We start from the raw sequence: 20,722 nt of genomic DNA, 5'->3' as shown, positions 1-20,722 counted from the left end.
TATGAGGGGCGGAGCCTTAGGTGTTCACCAGGGCGGGGCGACCCAGTCCCTGGGTTGTGATGCTGTATATGGGGGTTGGGTGAGAGAGGGGCAATGGCATTTATTCTGCTCTCAGATTTTGGGCCCCCCTGGTCCCAGCTCCCGGGTGTATGGGCCTGTGCACCCTCCAGGACCCTGTAGGTTTCTCCAACAAACTCTCTGTGAGCCTGGGAGCTTTTCCCGCACTTCAACCCCGAAAGTTTTTCTAATTGGTGCTTTTAGGCTTTAATTCCCGTCTCTGGGGTCCTAGCCTGCACAGTCTGTCTCACTGCTCACTTCTTCGCTTGGTTTATCTGAGTGTGAATGTGTGACCTCGGTCAGCCGGCTGCCTGCGCGCCTGTGTGATCCTGCGCAACCCCGCTCTGCCAGCCGCTGACTCCACCCCTCTTACCGATCTGGATGAATGGTTTGTTGTTGTCGGACTTCCATACAGTTCAATTTTCTGTGTTTTCATTGCATTTTTGTTACTAAAACTTTGTTGTCTTTAAACTTGGTTGTGCGAGGAGGCACAGTGTTTCCACCTGCGCCTCCATCTTGGCCGGAAGTGTAAAGTCAGTCTTGATTAATCTTTGCAGACTACTTTGCCCTTATAGAACTATTCCATACTTTAACCATTTAAAAAAACCTTTATAGTAACCAACTTCAGCTCTGCTGATTTACGTTCAGTTAAATTTTTAGTATTCTCCATGTTCTTTCAAGTTCCTTATTCTTTATCTAAAAGCATAGAAGAATTTTCTCATTTGAAGGTGTTTGAAACAGGGCTAATGTATCTTGCCTTTGCTGTGCCCTTTTAGGTTAGCAAAATAGAACGTCAGCTTTATTAGTGATATTCAGCATTGAATTTTTTTTTTAATTTCTGAGTGAAACTGCTACCTTCCATCTCTGCACTTATTTGAATTTCAGTGATTGAAGAATTGTAGCTCCAAGTATACATACAGGTGCCAGCATACTGGTTATACCCTGAGAGAAGGTGTGTGGGTAGTGGCATTTTCGGGTTTTTCAGTGAAAGAACATCAAACATTTTGGTCTCCCCTCTTAGTCTGGTGCTCCTGTGGTAGAGGGCATTATTTCAGTAGAAGAGATAAAATGGAAAGGACTTTTAAACTGAAGTGTTGGTTGTTAAAACATTAAGAACAAAATATTATGATTGTTCTCTACAGAAAAGACCTGTGGGGATTTGTTTCCATGTATTTAAATATATGGATTATAAATTGTAGTGGCTTAAATTTTTATAGCATGTGTTAGAATTACAGGCTCCTCTTATTCATGCAGCATTTTTGAATAGCACTTCTAATTTGCTGGCAATGCATATTGTGCCCCAGTGGTAGAGTAATTCTGAACCCACTCTTTAGTTCAGGGTGTCTCTACCTTGGCACTACTGACATTTTGGACCAGGTGATTCTTTGTTGTAGGAGGCTGCCCTGTGCATTGTACCATGTTTAGCTGCATCCTTGGCATTTAACCGTGATGTTCCAGTAGTGCCGCCTCCAAGTTACAACAACCAGAAATGTTCAGACACTGCCAGATGTCTCCATGCAGGCACGCGAGCCACTGGTCAAGTTGAATGACTCTCAGCCAGGAGTGACACTCCTTAAGAATTACTTGCCAGAGTGGGTCACAGTTATAGATGGGAGCAAGTTGTAGCTCTCGGGTGCGCTGTATATACTGTGTGTTGATGGTGGTGGGAGGGAGGCAGGGAAAGCAATAGAGACCACTGGTCAGTTGTCAGAGAGACTGGTTACTAGCCCCTTACAATATAGAATGATGAGGGCTGTGGAAGAGTGTATGGGGAACTGAAAGAACAAGTGTGTAATAATGAAAATAATATTTACTAAGTGGCGTTAGTAACACATTTTCTCCTGTGTAAGGAGTGTTGTGTTATAAAACACCTAAAACTCAGTAAGAAAGCTGTAAACATGCAAATCAACAGTGCCACAGAAGCACATCCTTGCAAATTTGTTGGTTCACCACTGGAGTCTCAGTGAGCAGGAGTCTGACTAATGAGGCTGGAAGAAAGGAGCGTGGTGGACCAAAGGAGCTCTGGTGCCCTTTGGAATCTGCTTTGTTTGTGAGAGGAGAATGGGGCCTTCCTCAGTGCTGTGGGTGTCACTCGATCAACAGCAGGAGCCAGTGCTCCAAGAACCTTCCTTTTGCACACTGGTAAAGCTGGTAGGAAGTTAGTGGGTTTCTCTGTGTCCATGCTTAGGGAAAGCAAGGCTCGCGGTTTGGGCAGAAAACCAAGAGAAAATTTTCTGTGTCAGATCGCTGTGGGTTGGTGTGTGTCTCTTTCTCTTCGTCTACCAGTCCTTCTCCCGCTCTCTCTTTCTCAAGCCGTCTGAAGAAACTTTAAAATAAGGAATTGTTTGTGTTACTAGGTGGGAATTTAGGACTACTAAAGTGGTCTCTTAAATGTTCTCTAGTGTCAGTAAAATGTGACTTTTCTTAGACATGACAGGCATCAACCAGCCTTTTCCATTCTAACAGGGACCATGTGGGACACACTGGTATTGATATTCTGTTCAGTGGCCTGATGCTGAAAAGCTTGGCACGCCCCCCCCGCAACTCCCACCTATTTGACACCCTACAGGATGCCTGTAGGTAAACCAGTTTCTTTCTTGGTGTGTCTAAAACTGCAGATGATACTTTGACTAGGTTCCTACTTATGTAGCACTGGTCCTTTTTGGTTAAGACATGGGCACCAAAACAGCGACCCAGGCCGAAGGTGCAGCACAGCTGCTGCAAAGCTTACTGGCTGCCCATCTAAGAGGAACGTGGAATGATGATGCTCCGACTGCAGGCTCCTTTTGGAATACTGATTAAGAGCTTTTGACATGTTACAAAACCTCAAATCAGCCAGCTTAAACAATGTGAAAGGTTTTACTTTCTTGTATTAACAAGAAGTTTCACCTAACTCTGGTAGAGCAGTTTCAGAGGGAAACTCAGTTTTTTTCCCCATCTTTTATTCTGTCACTCAGTGAGTGTACTTAGCTCCCCTCAGGATGGCACGCTAGTTACTGCTGTTCTAAACTTCACCTGGAGTCAGAACAGCATTCTGGGAGTAGGGGAGGGTTAGTTCTATGTGTCTCCACTTATTAACAAGGAAAACCTTTCTCAGAACCCGCGACAACTTCCTAATTTCCTCTCATGTCTCATTAATCACTTGCAAGAAAAGGAAACTTGGCAAAATTTAAACTTTTGGTCCCCCTCCCTAGCCCCATTCCACGTGGCCATGTGGAACAGTATTGGGGCTCTCCTGGAACGGAGGTGGGAGGCATTAGCCTCTGCTGTACCAAGTGCTTGGTGTATTTTCCAGGCTTCAGAAAGTTGAGCCCCTTTGAATGAGGGAGTTATAACTCAGAAGTTAGCTTTGGACAGTACTGAGTGTAAAGCCAGTGCTCAAAAAATGTGGTAGGTGACTGATACAGAAATACCCCATTTAAAATTTACTCTAAGATGTTCTGCATTGGTGTCTCTGAAGCATCTTCAGTTTAATGGTACTTTACCGTTACTACCAGTGACAGCCACTTATGTGAAAACCTGTTGACACCTTCTAGTGAGATCAAGAAAAGTCCAGTATTCAAATTTCTGATGGTAGGTGATGTATCACTGGTTTGCCTCAGTCATCACTTAATGCAGTGGGCAGGCATGGCCGTGTAAGGGGCAAGGCCGTGTAAGGGGCAAGGCACAGCAGGGAGTGTGCAGCCTGTTGCTCCTGGCAGGTGGTCTCATTCCAAACAATGAAAGCCTTCCGAGCTTTTGTTGGGTTTGCTCACTCAGTTACTGACAGCAGTGGATTGTACACGACTTGTTGACCCAGTAGCTCAGCTGTTAAGCTAGAGGTCAAGGGACTAATTCGTCTTTCTCACTGCATTCACAAAGCTAGGCCTCTTCCAGACCTTGGGGCTTGCTAAAAGACCAGTAGTGTTCCCAGCATTTCCTGAATCCTGAAACAAATGAGTCAAGTTAAAAAAGTGGAAGTCACTCTATTCTCCTGTTAGGGTTCATCTTGACAGTGAGCACAGAAAGATAACTGGTTAGAAGGAGTTCACTCACACAAACTTAAAAGTAGAAACCGGAATGCAGACACTGGAAGTCAAAGGTTACGATCAACAGGAGCATCTTGGAAAGAAGCAGTTACAATCAAATCAGCGCTGTTAGAGCTGTTGTCATTTCATAAGTATGCTCATGGCCCTGTCTGCTACTATGTAAATATAATGCTAATGAGTTTATGCTACGCTTTGTAGGAATCCTGGGAGTAGTGTTACAAGAAATACAAGTTTGGGAAGCAAAATAATTTCTTAAATTGGCATTTTTGACCTATGATTCTATGCAGTACCGTAAACCTTGCCAAAAGTTCTAAATGTTACATTATTTGAATACTACCCAGTAATCTCCACAGCATTTTCCAGCATTTGGATATTCACTGTAGGCTATAGTTCTTAGAAATACTGCAATACAAATTAAACAGTTTTTAAAAAGACATATGATGAACAAAGTTTGTAAATGTATTTTTTTAAGATTTTATTTTTAGAAAAAGGGGAAGGGAGGGAAACATCAATGTGTGGTTGCCTCTTGTATGCCCCCTACTGGGGACCTGGCCCACAACCCAGGCATGTGCCCTGACTGGGAATCGAACCAGCAACCCTTTGGTTTGCAGGCCAGCACTCAGTCCACTGAGCCACACCAGCTAGGGCAAATGTAAGTATTTAAAGAATAAGTTAAGATTTGGGAAAACTCAGAGAATTTTGATTCCTTTTTGTGAATCATGAAGGTTATTCTTCTCTGTTAGGAATTCAGAACACTAGTACCAAATGGTAAAATTGGTGCCTCCGGTTTCAAGAACTCAGCTGTTAGTGTTTTCAGAAGTTCCCTGCAAGGCCACCAGGTGGTGGTGGTGCTTCATGGAAGTAGCTGGTGTGGTCTCCAAGCACTCCCTGTGTACTCTCTGGAGCAGAGAGGTTTTTCCCCCCTCCCTTTTCTTTGCTAAAGAAAGAGATTTTAGAAATGCCCATACATTGTCTATGCCTTCTAAGTAGTCAATGGAGAGATAATACTACACAAACTCTTCTTGAAAACCAGGGGAAGCGTTCACCAGTGAGGCCATCTATAGGCAGTTTTTTGTTTGTTGGAAGGTGTGTTTTTGTCCCCTACACATTTTATTTTGTTAGTGGTTAAAATACTCATTCACATTATCTATTTTTATTTGAATGAGCTTCGGTAGCTTGTGTCTGAATCAAAGAATTTGTCATTTTCATCATGTTCTTGATTTCGTGAGCATGAAGTTGTGCTAGTCCCTTATCCTTTTAATGTCTGTAGGATCCATAGTGGTGTCCCGGCTTTTGTTTCTGGTGCTGGTGATTTTGTTTGCTCTTTTTTTTTTTTTTAGTCTGTTTGGAAGCATTTTAATTTTACTGATCTTTTCAAAGAACTACCTTCTTGTTTCATTGATTTCTTTTTCTGTTGTTTTTCTGCTAATTTTATTTCTGTTCTTTTACTTTGAGTTTATTTGCTCCTTTTTCTAGTTTCCCTTTTTCTATAATCCTGACCTGAGGATATGTTTATTGATTTTATGTTTTAATTTTTAAATTGAATCTTTGTCATTTTTTTCTATTATGTTAGCCCCCTATATTTTGCCCCCCCCCAGCAATCACCACACTGCTCTCCATGTCTCTGAGTCCTTTTTCCTTTTTGCTTAATCCCTCCGCCCCCTAACCTCCAACTGCACCCCACCCCATAGCTGTCATCTGCCCTCCATTTATGAATCTGTCTTTTGCTTGTTAGATCAGTTTGTTCATTAGATTCCAAATGAGTAGAATCATATGGTGTTTGTCTTTCTCTGACTGGCTTATTTCACTTAGCATAATAATGTTTTCCAGGCTCATCCATATTGTTGCAAAGGATAAAATTTTCTGATTTTTTACAGCTAAGTAGAATTCTACTGTATAAATGTCCCATAGTTGTTTTATCCACTTTATTGACAGCTTGGGTTGCTTCCATACCTTACTGATTGTAAATAATTCTTCATTGAACATACGGGTGTATATGTCTTTCGAATTAGTGTTTTGGGTTCCTTTGGATATGTTTCCAGAAGTGGAATTGCTGGGTCAAAAGGCAGATCCATATTAATTTTTTTAAAATAAATTTTACTTACTATGCCATTATAGTTGTCCCATTTCCCTCCTCATTTCCCCCACTCTGCACACCCCCCCATTCCCCCCTCCTTTAGTTCATGTCCATGTGTCACAAGTTCTTTAGCTTCCTCATTTCCCATGCTATTCTCTCCCTCCAGTCTATTTTCTACCCACCTTCTCTGCATTTATTCTCTGTACCTTCCCCCCCTTCTCCTCCTCCCACTCCCCTGTTGCTGACCCTCCATGTGATCTCCATTTCTATGGTTCTGCTTCTGATCTTAGTTTGCTTTTGTTTTAAGTGTGGTTGTTAATAACTGTTAAGTTTGCTGTCCTATCACTGTTCATATTTTTTATTTTCTTTTTCTTAGATAAGCCCCTTTAACATTTCATATAATAAGGGCTTGGTGATGATGAACTTCTTGAATTTGACTTTATCTGAGAAGTACTTTATCTGCCCTTCCATTCTAAATGAAAGCTTTGCTGGACAGAGTAATCTTGGATGTAGGTCTTTGGATTTCATGACTTGGAATACTTTCCGGCCCCTTCTTGCCTGTAAGGTCTCTTTTGAGAAATCAGCTGACAGTCTGATGGGAACTCCTTTGTAGGTGACTGTCTCTTATCTCTTGCTGCTTCTAAGATTCTGTCCTTCATTTTCATCTTGGGTAATGTAATGATGATGTGCCTTAGTGTGTTCCTCCTTGGGTCCACCTTCTTTTAGACTCTCTGAGCTTCCTGGGCTTTCTGGACATCTATTTCCTTTGCTAGATTGGGGAAGCTCTCCTTTATTATTTGTTCAAATAGCTTTTCCACTTGTGGCTGTTCCTCTTCCCCTTCTGGTACCCCTATTATTTGGATGTTGGAACATTTAAAGATGTCCTGGAGGTTCCTATGCCTCTCCTCATTTTTTAAAATTCTTGTTTCTTCATTCTTTTCTGTTTGGTCATTTCTTTCTTCTTTCTTCCTTCTGGTCCACTCGATTGATTTTAGTCCTAGTTTTATTTCCATCACTATTGGTTTCCTGTGCATTTCCCTTCATTTCACTTAGTGTAGCCTTCATTTGTTCCTCTAATTTGTGACTAAAATCAGCCAGTTCTGTGAGCATCCTGTTCACCAGTGTTTTGAACTGTGCATCTAATAGGTTGGTTGTCTCTTGGTCACTTAGAAGTATTGGCTCTGGTACTTTGAGCCGTTCTTCTGCTTGAGCCTTAATATTTTGGTCTATTCACGCCTGTTAAGTATGAGGGACGGAGCCTTAGGTGTTCACCAGGGCGGGGCGATCCAGTCCCTGGGTTGTGATGCTGTATGTAGGGGCGGGGTCAGAGGGAGCAATGGCTTTTGTTCCACTTTCTCAGATTTCTGTCCCCTCAGCCACTTCTGGCAAGCAAATTGGGCTCTTCTGGTGCTGGTTTATGGGTGTGTGGGCTTGTTGCATGTTCTAGGACCCTGTGGGTCTCTCCAGCGAATTCTCCTGTGAGCCCAGGATCCACTCCTGGCACCTCAACTCCCGAAAGTTTCTCCAGTCAGTGCTTTTAGGCTTTAATTCCCATGGCTGGGGCCCTGGGTTGCGTGTGTAGTGTATCTCACTGCTTGTTCCTTTGCCTGGTTTATCTGTGCGCGAATGTGTGACTGCAGTCAGCCAGCCGCCTTGCACCCTCACAGGGTCTGCCTGTTGCCACCCCACACCTGGGGTCTGCCAACCACCACCTGCATGCCTAGGTTTGTCTGGCCGCTTTTTCCTGCGGTGACCCGTCTCCACTAACCCCCGACTTCATCCCTCTTACCAGTCTGGCTGAATGGTTTATTGTTGTCTGACTTTGGTACAGTTCAATTTTCTGTTCGTTTTGGTTGCGTTTTTGTTTCTAAATCTTTGTTGTCCTTAAACTTGGTTGTGCGAGGAGGTACAGTGTTTCCACCTATGCCTTCATCTTGGCCGGAAGTCCATATTAAATTTTTTGAAGTATCTTTATACTGCTTTCCACAGCGGCTGCACCAGTCTGCATTCCCAGGAACAGTGCACAAGGTTCCCCTTTCTCCACATCCTCGCCAGCACTTGCTTGTTGATTTTTTGATGATGACCATTCTGACAGGTGTGAGGTGATAGTTCATTGTGGTTTTAATTTGCATTTCTCTGGTGATTGGTGATGTTGAGCATCTTTTACGTGTTTTGGCCATCTGTATTTCCTCTTTGGAGACGTATCTATTCACGTCCTTTGCCCATTTTTTAAATTGGGTTCTTTGGGTTTTTTGGTGTTGAATTTTGTGAGTGCTTTATAAATTTTGGATATTAACTAACCCCTTATCAGATGTATCGATGAATATGTTCTCCCATTCTGTGGGTTGTCTTTATATTTTGTTGATGGTTTTCTTTGCTCTGCAAAAACTTTCTGGTTTGATGTAGTCCCATTTGTTTATTTTTTCTTTTGTTTCCCTTGCCTGGGGAGATATGTCTGATAAAATATTGCTGTGGACAGTGGCCGAGATTTGGCTGCCTGTGTTTCCTTCTAGGATTTTTATGGTTTCAGGTCTAACATTTATGTCTTTGATCCATTTTGAATTTTTGTGTATGACATAAGAAGTTTGTCTTGTTTAATTTTTCTGCACATATCTGTCCAGTTTTCCCAGCACCATTTATCGAATAAACTATCTTTAGCCATTGTATGTGCTTGTTTCCTCAATGTTTATTGATTTTAGTGATGAACAGAAATAGAGAAAGAAACATCAGTGTGAGTGAAAAACATCAATTGGTTGCCTCCCATGTGCGCCCCAACTGGGGATCAAACCCTGCAACCTTCCGGTGTGTGGGACGGGGCTTCAGTTAACTCAGCCACCTGCCCAAAGTCCATGTCTGGTTCTCAAAGTGGATGCTTTGATCATTAATTTGAGACCCTTTTCTTTCTAATGAAGGCATTTTAATGCTGTAAGTTTTCCTTTAAATACTGCTACAGCCACATCCCAGAACTATTGGTATGTAGTATTTTTTATTTTTCATTAATTTTGGAAAATTCTTGGCCGTTTTTTCCTTAACAGGAAAAATTGTCCCTCTGTTGTCCCTGTTTTGTTATTTTTGCTCTCAGCCTCTGTTGTACAGTTCTCATCTCATTTTTCTTTGGTGTTATTAATTTTCTCACATCTTTAAGTTTGCTTTTTCAACTTGCTCTGAATTCATCTACTAGTATTTTAATTTTAAAGTTACCATCTTTCAGTTTTAGAAAGTACTTAGTAATTTAAAAAATGTCTCTCCTTTTGTTTTCCCAGTTGAGTTCTTTGTTAGGTAATGTCAACATCTCTGTCATCTTGGCATTGATGTTAGTTGATTGTCTTTTCCTGGTTCTTCATGTGCAGAGGTAATTTTGGATTGTATCCTAGACATTCTTAGTACGGTTTTGTGAGACTCCAGGTCTTGTTTAAATCTGCCAATTTGATGGTACTTCAGATTCTGGTCTACATTGATACGCTTATTTCTATTTAATTTTCAGCAACAGTTCCCAACCATTTTGGCACTAGGGACCCTCCTTTGCAGCGGGGTGGGGGGGGGGAGCTCAGGTGAGCTTCCCTTGCAGCCCCATTTTGAACAGGCTGTGGACTGTGGTGCACATCTGTGGTCTCAGGGTTGGAGACCCCCTGCTTCTCAGAGTTTCCAACAGCTGGTCCTTGTGTTGTGTCCAGGTTTATAGCTGCATTCAGTGGGAAAAGCTGGGTGCAATGTGCTCACTCCCGCTGACTAGAACCTCCCCTCCCAAGGATTTTTACATTGTTTTGTCAAATAATACTAGCTCCTGGCCAGTTTTTATGCTAATGTCCTGAGATTTGAGCCTCAACTTTTAGTCCCAATCCTAAATGAGGTTCACAGGCCTTAGTTTGAAATCTGAGGTGAACTGAGCCCTGCAGAAATAGACCAGATTTCTTGCTGTCTTTCTATGCCAGTAGGCAGACTTTTTCTAGTCCATTCTTTCTAAAGGAATATTGGTTTTATGCAGGGGGTGGAGTTTTAGCCTCAGTTTTAGTTCCCTTTCTGCCCTGGGTTCAGAGATTGCTTGTTCTCCCATTGCGGGGGAGTGGGACGTGCACTCGTGGCACGCTGTCTGGCCGGGTGAGGCTGCGGCGCTGGGCCCACTTGTTTACCGGCGGGTTTTGGCAGCTGTGGATTCCCTATCTTTCTTTTAAATGTGGCTGTTTGTTAAAATAGTATTTTAAGTTTATTATATTTTTCTACTATAGTTTGTAAGTAGAAAAACTAATTTTTCTCCTATTTTCAGGGTGTTTGGATTACTGCGTTCTCGCAACATAGTACTTTCTATAGAATTTTCTTTTTAAAAATCAGCTGATATAAGCCATGGCTGGTGTAGCTCAGTGGATTGAGTGCGGACCTGTGTAGCAAAGGGTCACCGGTTCGATTCCCAGTCAGGGCACATGCCTGGGTTGTGGGCCAGGTCCCCAGTAGCGGGCGCACAAGAGGCAACCACACATTGATGTTTCTCTCCTACTCTTTCTCCTTCCTGTTTCCTCTTTCTAAAAATAAATAAAATATTTTTTTAAGTCAGCTGATATACACAGAAATGAAATTGGAGGTCTAAATGTAATAATAACTCACTTATTGCTAGAATTCCTGCAATTTTTTATATGCACATATATAGATAAGTGTGTGTAAAGGTGTATTTGAATTTATGGAACACGTTCATATGTTTTAAGTTACAAACCATTATATGTACAACCACTGGGTATTTATAAAAATTCCTGTTACTTCTTACAACTATAGAAAAAAACATGTACTTTGGGGACAATATTCACAGTGTAATGGTGTTTAGACTGGTTTCAAACGCTACCATCAGGGAGGGTGGCCGTAGTCTCCGAGGACGAGAGTCGGGTCACTGCTCTGCTGACCACAGGGAGCTGAGGTTTGGGGTCGGTTTTCCTTGTTTTGTCAGTTTGGTGTCTTGCATTAGTGTTCAGTGGGAACCCCTGCTTAGTAAATAAGAGCTTTTCTTTTTCCTTTCATTGAAAGTGGCTTCTTGTTAGAAACATGTTCTTTCTCTCATCCTTCCGGGCAGGAATGAGCAGTGACAGTGACGCGGAATGTGACACTGAGAACGAGGACCAGGACGAGCACACCAGCCTGGGCGGGTTTCACGACTCTTTCCTGGCACAGCCCCCAGATGAAGGTGCAGCACGTGGCGTCATTTCACAGAAATGAATAAAACCGTCTCTGCCGCTGCCGCTGCTTATTTCGCTTTTATTTCTGCTCCTGCTGCTCTTGCTGCTTCCTCTGTTGTAATTATTGTCATTCGTGAGACAGTGTGTCCGGGGTAAACTCACTAGGGAATCCTGAAAAAAACGTAGGTAGTACTTGGCTGGCCGGGCAGCCTGTGACCTCTGAGAATAGCTTTTGTGTGTGAAGAGTGGTAAAAACAAACACGAAGAAGCTTTTTCAACGGAGACCATTTGTGGCCTGCGGTACCGAAGTATTTACTCTGTTCCTTTATAGAAAATGTCGGCCAGCCACTAGAAAGATTTCAGATGTTTGAGGGTTTTTTTTTTCTTTTTAGAGATATTTCTAGTCTAGCTAATAAGATCATTTTTTTAAGATACTTTTTTTTTCAGCTCTGGCTCCTGTGGCTCAGTGGATTGAGCACTGGCCTGCCAACTGAAAGGTTGCTGGTTCAATTCCCAGTCAGGGCACATGTGGGGCCAGGGTTGTGAGCCAGGTGTGCGAGAGACAACAGATCAGTGTTTCTCTCCCTCTTTCTCCCTTCCCCTCTCTCTAAAGGTAAATAAATGAAAATCTTTTAAAAAAAACTTTTTTGATTTCTTAGAAATTATGCAGATAGTGAAGTCACAAGTTTTTACTCCCTCTTCCTCCCAAAAACATATCAGGAAAAAAACTCACGGAGAGAACTCCACTGTGGATATTTTTGTTTTGTTCTGGGCGTACAATATAGTGTTAAGTGTGTGCGTGTATTGCGTGCACAGTGACTGCCTTGGGAAGTCCAGGTGGCATCTCTCACCTGTTCATATTTTCTCTGAAGGCCGTAGTGGCCAGTCTGCACGTCCCTCCCCAAGATTTCCTGGGGCGACAACATTGTCAGGCATCTGCTGGTTGTCCACATCATAGTTTACATGTTTCCCTAGTGTCCTGTTCAGTGCAGAGCCAGGCATTGGATGGTTTTTAAGTATTAAAGCCCTTTTAGTCATTTTCCCTCTTTCTAAAAGAAAGAGCCAAATTTTAGCGAGTTTTTGAGTGCTGAGATGTTTGCCATGATATTTGCATGGGCAGTTCAACTGGCTGTGAAGTTTACATGTTTACACAGTCTTCAGAGTGCGCATCCTCATCTCCTGTCCCCTTCTCCAGTGGCTCCCAGTGTCCCTGGGGAGACAGAGTGAGCCGTGCCTTGCACTTCCTGTTGCACATTTCTCCTCCCCCCTTGCTCCTTGCGTTTGCTCACACCTGACCCAGATCGCAAATTCTCTGAAGACAGCTTTGTTTACAGTCCAACAGTTCTTTATCACTTAAATACCACACTTGGTAAGATCATTTGTAACAACATGGAGAAGAAAATACTTGTCTTTAGAAAATGTACTCTGCTTTTAATTTTTAATTTTTTTTTTAAATCTTAGATACACCTTCCACTTTTCCTGATGGCGAACAAATAGGCCCTGAAGATTTCAGCTTCAATACTGAAGAAAAGAGTGGAAGGTAATTTTCAAACCAAGAGAACTGACTTGTGAGCTGTCTTGACCCCGAAATGTGCTGTAAGTTGGTGCTCATATTGTCATCTGTCAGATAATCAGATCTGGTCTCATTTTCTTCATCATACCTGCCTGAAGTAGTAACGCTGGAACTTTCGGGAGGAGCACAGTTCTAGTATAAGACATTAGTACACGGGAAAATTAAGAGGTGGGGGGTGGGGAATTCCATGTAATGTGATGAATAAACATAAATTTAGTCCTTAATTAATTGAAATGAAATAATAGTACATTCGTAAAAACCAGTTTGTCTGCTACAGCAGAAGGGCACTTAGTTCACTGCCAGAGAACACCCCCATGGACAGTGCGCACACTCGATGGTGATGGTGCTCGGCACGGGCGCCCTTCTGCTTTCGGCTTGATGCTCGGTCGTGCTCAGTGGCCCACCTCCACGCTGTGGGCGTTAAACACCGCGCATTTCATTCGTGCCCGCAGGTCAGTGAACAGAAAGACTAACTGGTGTAGATTCTGCCCCGCAGATGCTCTGTGTGAGTAAGCGAAGTGACGCTAGACTGAACCTCCACTGTGGACTGTGTTCACGGACTGAGGGTAACTCACTTATCTCTCCCTGTTTTCTCAGATGCAGGCACACCGAGTAGTGGCACGTAATCTTTCTGGTGTGTGGCTCTTACAGATGTAATTTTAAACGAGTTGATGGGCATTGGCCGTGTTCCTGGTTATATGAACATGTGTAAGATCACTTAAAATTATTTCATTGCTACGCCTCTAAAGTGCAAGTATTTAAAAATCCTCTTCTTTACTTTTATTCATTGAACATTGATCTCAGTGTCGATACTCCCAACAACTTACGCGTCCTGCCGTGGTTCGCAGGGAACCGGGGTGTGAGGGCTGCTGTTGCACTGCACGCTGCGTTAGCCCAGAATCGGTGTGCACTGGGCCGTTGTGCTCCTGCGTTTGTGTTTGAGCCGCTGGCCTGTGGGTGGAAGTCACACTGAACGTTGACGAGGAAACTGTTGGAAGAGCATGAACATACATGTACATGTGAGAGGCCGCTCATCTGCTTAGATTTTACTTAATGAACATTGTTCCCTTTTCCATGTCTGATGTCTTGCTGGTTGCTGTGATTCATGGTTTGCTCTTGTTCAAAAACAGTTTGCACTTTTTGTTAATAAAATGACCTTGAGAAAATATTACGCCTCTGCAATTTATTACAAGTGGGACAGGAAGCCCCCTTTTTCTCTTCACAGTATGTGTATATTATAGGCATCTTTAAGCTCTATAGACTGTTAGTAAATGTGAAAGAAAGTTAGGAGACTTACTTACAATCTCCATAACATACATGGATACTTTTTCTCTTTAAAAGTTAATTGGAAAAATTTAAGTACTGTAGTCCCAGGAAAAGTAAAAATTTAGCATTTGTTTACTTGCTTTTTAATTGGCATACTATTGTATGGTTACTACGTAGTTTATCATGCAATGATCTAAAACATTACTAATAAATTCTTCAATTTTATTTTCTATTAAATGGAAATGTATTCATGTTCATTACATTTCGAGATCATATTTTGAATCCAGCCTTTTCTCTGTGCTACATTGTAATAGGTGAAAATATAATGTAAGAATTTTGCACCTTTAGTGTTGAGAGCAAACTGAGTTTTGTTTTGTTTTTCACTATAGAAGGCTTAGGTTGGAGAAAACATGAACATTCGATTGGTTGTTTTGTGCTTTCTTTTGTGGACACAGGGTGATCGATGGGCAGCTTCTATCCCCTGCATTCTGGAATCATAGTAAGTCTGAAAACCAAAAGATTTCTTCAAAGATGAAGGGCCTGTTAGCTTTTGGTATAGGGATCACTGAAAGTGTGATTCCTTCCCTTGTTTCCAGCTGTGTTACAGAATTTGGTCCGCATCCAGTTTCTCTGTGGTGCCAGGAACTTGCATGTTTTCCCTCTTCTTGGTGGGGTTAAGCCTGCTTTGGCTGTGCTGGACTTTAGGTAGCAGTGAGGGAAAATGCCACTTCCTTTACCCTCTCCTCAGTGGTGGTTCACCTTCTGGTCTGCGTAAGGTCGCCAGATGTGCGGATGAGATCTCCCCTGCATTCTCCCAGTTACAGCTGTCGTCACCCACAGTCCACACAGGGACCTACTTTCTAATCCGTCAATCCACTCTTTACCCTAACAGAGTTCTCCCCCCTTTAAAAAAAGTTCCCTCTTGCTGAACAGCATAGTTTGTCTTGGTCTTTCCTTCCACCATTACCTTGCTTGGTATGTAGTATTTTTATTTTTTCATCCCTGGAAAATGCCTCCTTGATACTGTTTTCTCTTAGGCCTAAAGATGTAGGAGTCATGCTTGCATTGTGCACAAGCCTGTCATTTCCTGACAGCTGTGACTAGCTGTGTCGTTGCACCCTCCAGTCACCTTTAAGGCAGGTGAGTGGTGTGTCGGGCCCTTCAGCAGAGAAACAGGTTCCGGAAGGTTGTGTGATTCTCTCAAGGTTCAACCCCACTGACGAGGATGGAGAGCATTGCTGTCTAGTGCTTCTTCCAATTCAACACGCTTGAACCAAACCCAGCATTTTAAAACCTCGCTTAAAGATCTAAACATGGTCTCTTTTTTAAACTTTTTGAGATAATTTTAGATTTAAAAGAGATGGAAAAATCTTGAGTTCCTGTATATTTATTACCCAGCTTATCCTTTTGTTAACATCTTACATAATCGTAGAAGAGTGACCAAAACAAAGACATTAGTCTTGTTTACAATATTGTTAGCCAAACTGCAGAATTTATTCAGGCTTCACCAGTTATTTCACTGCCGCCCTCGTTCTGTTCCAGGAGCCAGTCCCAAGTGCCACAGTGCATTTAGTTGTCATGTCTCCTTTGTCTCCTTCAGTCTGTGACAGTTTGTCAGTCTGTCCTTGTTTTTCATGGCCTCGACATTTTTGAAGACAACCGATCACAGTTGGCCCTTGAAAAACATAGGTTTGAACTTTGCAGGTCCACTTACACTCAGATTTTATTGAGTAAATATGCAGCTAGTCTTTTGTAATGCTGTGTTTTACACCTGCGTGTTCCACCAGCCTTGCATCATAAACAGTGCGCCAGTCGTGGGTGCTGTCCTGCAGCCTTGATGTGACAGCGTACACATCCATGGGTAACGGTGACCACAGGAGGTCCTGAAACCTATCTCCCACAGATTGCAAGGGGTGGCTGGAAAGTTCTGGGGGTCAGAAGTTCTGATTGCGTGGGAGGTCAGTGCCCCTGACCACTGCCTTGTCAAGGGTCAGCTGTGTTTTATAGGTTATAGGATGTTCCTCTCTTTGGGTTTGTCTGATGCTTTCTGCTCAGTTGACACCACGTTGCATTGGGGAGCCTGCCTCAGTGGCCATGGCCCTTGCTGACTCGAGGGGTCGGGGCTGCCTGTTGCAGGTGTGTGTTATTGGTGGTGTTAGTCCTGAGTGCGTGGTTAAGGAGGTGTCTGCCCAGCCTGGTGCCCCCAGTTCCTGTTTTCCCTTTGTAATCAGTGAGTGTTTGGGGCAGACGTTTTGAGACTGTGCAGATACTGCTTTTGCTTAGTTAACTTTGGCACCCAGGAGTGGAACTTGCTTACAGCTATTATTGCTGCACTATTCTAATGGCAATTTGCTGTTTTCCTGATTTCTTCTACATTTATTACTAGAAGTCTGCTGGGAAAAGTCCCTTCTTCCCCAATTGTTTTTTTTTTCCCCAGCTAGCTATTTATATCATTTCCAGTTCATGGATCTCTATTTTAATTACAATCCAATACCGTGGTTATTTTGTAGCTCAGTTGGTTTTCGTTTTGGCTATTTGAAGCTCTTTCAGATTGGCTCCTGTAGACTTTTTATGTATTTGCTCAGTCTCCTTCCCTGCCCCCACAGGATGCTCCAGGCTCCTCTTGTATTCTCCCTGCCCCCTTTTTTTGGATAGTGGTATTTACAAAGATTTGTTGACCTGTATCCTTATGAGAAACAAATTTACCACCTGCAGTGCAGGGTTTGTGTACAGTTTTTGGCCTTTTAATGTGATGTCAAAAACACTTTTCCAAAGTTATTTAGATATTAAGATAAAAAGTTACATTAGTTCCTTTCTTCCCCAGTTTCTTCAGGGTGATTGTGTGGTTCATTTGTGATACAGTTAGGTTCATCCGTTAACAGTCTGCATTTTGTCCTCCTCCACACATCCTGGTTGATTTTTAAATTTACATATATTAAAATTGCCTTTGTGGTGGGTGTTAACAAATACAGTGTGTCTGCTACCATACAGAACAGTTCAGTGCCCCCAAATTTCCTCTACAAAGTGTTGGCCCTTTGTAGATAACCCCCACCCTGCCCTTTGTCTTCCCTTTTCCAGGGTCTTGTAGAATTTCACAGTACGTAGCGTTTCCCTTAGAAAATGCGCTTCATTCCTGTTTATTGCCAAGTAGTATTCCACTGTATAAATGTACCACAGTTTGTTCATTTACCCATTGGAAGACATTTGGGTTATTTCCAGTTTGGAGTGATTATGAACTTTATAAACATTTTGTGTAGATTTTTGTATGAACATTAGTTTTCATTCTTGAGATAACATATGCCTTGGTGTGAGATTGCTGGGTGTATAATAGAGGACTCGGTCGGCCTCCGTCCCTGGTCCTTGGGACATAGCCTCTTAGAGCTTAGCACTTCCTGAGTGAAGGGAGTGTCTTCTTTGTGGGGGGTCCTGACAGCTTCTGCTAGTGAGATGTCTCGGGATGGTGGCTGGCGGGGGTGGTGGCTGGCCGGGATGGTGGCTGGCGGGGGTGGTGGCTAGCCCGGATGGTGGCTGGCGGGGGTGGTGGCTAGCCGGATGGTGGCTGGCCGTGCTGGAAAGAGTCGGGTTGGGTCACGTGGTACCAGCCTGAACAGTTAGGACTCAGCCCACTGAAGCTCCGAAGTGCGTCCCTGGTGGCAGTGCTCCGTGTCGTTGTCACTGACACACTGATCGCGGACGCAGGTGTCACTTTGGGACTTGCCTAGACCTCGCCCAATGTGTCTTTCCTTTTCCCTGGTTCTGATTTGTATCTTTATAAAATAAGTTGTAAGCAACACATTCCCCTGAGTTCTGTGAACTGTTGAAATGAATTATCAAACCTAAGGGGCGATGGTGGGAACTCCCCTATTTGCAGCCCAACTGGTCAGAAGCAGGGGTGGCCTGGGACCTTCATGCCTGGCATCTGAAGTGAGAGGAGTCTTGTGGGGGGCTTTGCCTTTGGCCTGTGATGTCTGTCCTAACTCTGGATAGTTAGTGTCCAGGTCATTGCACGGAGCCGGGTCATAAGTTCATGCTGAACTTCGTGAGGCAAGGCCCTGCAGGGCTTTCCCAGAGGCAGGGCTGCCGTTGCGCAGGCCCAAGCAACATGATGAGGGTGCCGGTTGCGTCTCACACGTGGTCCTGTCAGTATTTTTAATTCTGGTTATTCTCATGAGAGTGTAGGGATACAAGTTTTGCTGAGGACTTTTGCATTCATGATAGATATTGGTACAGATCAGATCACTGGGGAGAAGGGGGAGGGACTGTAGGAGGAGGCAGTGGTGAACAGTCTAGGGCGGGATTGGCTGAAATGAATGCCTCCAGAGCACAAGGAATTGTGGGCTAGAAATTTTGAAATAAAAGAAGGGCTCTTGGGCTCACCTGCTCTCTGTCTCTCTTCCTTGAGGACTCCTGGATGTGCTGCAGCTGCCTGCATTTCCCAATGGCTGGTATGTTAGACGGGAAGGAACTAGGGTTGAAGCTAAGGGTTGGCCCTGCAGAGGGAGGCCGGGCTATTCTCCTTTGGGCATTCTAGAGGGGACTAGCGTTGTTTTAGTTTGTAAGCTAATCCTAAGGAAATATATAAAACTAACAAGGGAGAATGCTAGGAGAACTCAGGTGTTAAGAGTTTAGCCTTAATTGATACACTTAAGTGATTAAAGCTGTAACTAAAGAGTTCGAGTTTAGCCTTAACTGGTAGGCTTAAAGTGGATATGCGGGTAGAAAGCTGTTATTCCGAAATTGTGAAGTTTTTGGATAAAGATTCTTTTCCTTTATCACCAAACCTTTGCCTCTGGAACTTTGCCTGGAGGGTGTCAGGGGGCAGCAGGACCCCACTTGCTGTTGGTAACAATGTTACTGGCCTGTAGTAGTTGTTTGCATCTAATATGATGTCAGTGATGCTGATCTGATAAAGTGAGTCTTCTTTTCTGGAAGGGAATGCATAAAATTGGTGTTACTCCTTAAATGTTTGGTAGAATTTACTGGTGAAACCATTGGGAAGGGAGTTTTTGGGGTTTTTTCTTAGGCACGTGTTTTTGGTAATTATCCTGCTTGGTGTTCTCTGAGCTTCTTGGATCTATGTTTTGGCTTCTGTCATCATTGTGCGTGTGTGTAGGGTAAGTGGAGGCAGTCTGGCTTCCTCACCCAGGCGTCTGGGTAGCTGAGGGAAGCAGTGTTCCCACAGCCTTGCAGGCACCTGATACACCAGTGTGCTCACAGTCTTGAGACTGGGTCCAATAAACTGTTCCCATAACATGAAGTGGGCTCGCATGTGCAGAATTATGCCCCGTTACGTAATGTTCTGATAGTTTTCCAGTTTCCTTCCTCTCTAGTACTTAAAACAGGTAGGGACTCCCTGCTGTGGGCGATGATGATGGGACACACACACGGGGACAGGTGCCACAATGGGTGCCACCCTGGGGAGCAGGTGCCACAACATGAGACATGCAGCTTGCAGCGCGCGTGGCTTGCCCACCCATGAATGAGGCATGCCATACAGCCCAACAGCTCCATGACTACTTTTCCGTTGCACGAATATCATGAACCTGCCTGGCCTTGGAGGGTGGCAACACGGTATGTTAAATTGACATTTTCTGGCTTTATTTTGTTTTTCCTTCACTTTTTTCCTTGCGTTTATTAGGATTTTTTATTGGCTTTTAAGTTTACTTGTTTTTCAGCAATGTAGTCTATTGATTATTTTCTTCCGTAAGATTATTCCTAGGCCAAGCAAAAGTAGGTTTTCTAAAGCTTGATAGAACAGTGTTCTTCAATAAGGTCTGTTGGGGTGTCGGGGGGCAAACTTGTATTCAAAAAAGGAAATGAACAGATAAACACCTTAGCATCCAGGCAGTTGTCTCTGATGGATAAATTTTTTAAATTTCAGTGATTTTGCTGTACTTCATGTGGTTCTCTTACATCTTGCGATGAGCTGCTCCTTCAGAGTTGTTCCTTTTGAACTAAGTAATTGTATTTTAGGGGGATCTTTCCCAGAATGCTTATGAAAATACTCCTTTTTGGACACATGGACAATAACAACGGGGTCGGCATTGGAAACGGGAAGGAGGTGGGGAGGGCTGGGCGTAAAAGGCAGAAAACTGTACTTGAACAATCAAAATTTTAAAAAAGAATACTCCTTTTCTTTCATTCTCTGCTTCAGCAAACCCCTTTGATTCTTTGAGACCTTAGCTTTTTTTTTCTCTCTCTCAATTCTTGGCTTCTTTCAGCTCCATATAAGATCATACTAAGTGCTGAATGAATTTAGGGAATTAGCAGTTGAAGGATTTTCTAGGTCTTACTGGATGGGGAGAAGATAACACACGTGTGAGCAAGCACAAGGCCCATGGACTGAACCTGGCCCTCCGCCTTGTTTTATCCCGCCCGGCACCTTGTTTCTACCTGGCGGCAGCACCAAGCTCCTTACCTCTAGTTAAGGAGTAATTCCATTTATACAGTCCTAAAATTATATTCAGCTAATGTGGCCCCGGTGAAAATGAGCTTGACAACCACTGGCAGTAACATTGCAGTGGATCAATTAGGTTTTTTTTCTTTTTTCTTTTTGCACGTT

The 20,722-nt window shown here is 43.3% G+C and overlaps 1 protein-coding gene across 3 annotated transcripts in view; it reads left to right on the top strand.

The window, feature by feature from the left end:
• TRIM37 (tripartite motif containing 37) overlaps positions 1-14,060 on the top strand; it is a 101,594-nt gene extending 87,534 nt beyond the window's left edge. For all 3 annotated transcript variants that reach the window (XM_037070034.1, XM_037070033.1, XM_037070035.1), the window contains exons 23-24: positions 11,219-11,329; positions 12,783-14,060. In XM_037070034.1, the coding sequence (XP_036925929.1) occupies positions 11,219-11,329; positions 12,783-12,865 (194 nt within the window). In that variant the 3' untranslated portion in view covers positions 12,866-14,060. The remainder of the gene's footprint in view (positions 1-11,218; positions 11,330-12,782) is intronic.
• Positions 14,061-20,722: the final 6,662 nt, after the last annotated feature.

The sequence above is a fragment of the Sturnira hondurensis genome, unplaced genomic scaffold, assembly GCF_014824575.4.
Source record: "Sturnira hondurensis isolate 20B ecotype Veracruz unplaced genomic scaffold, ASM1482457v3 Scaffold0018728, whole genome shotgun sequence".
NCBI lineage: Eukaryota > Metazoa > Chordata > Mammalia > Chiroptera > Phyllostomidae > Sturnira > Sturnira hondurensis.
This window is presented reverse-complemented; position numbering and strand designations above follow the sequence as displayed.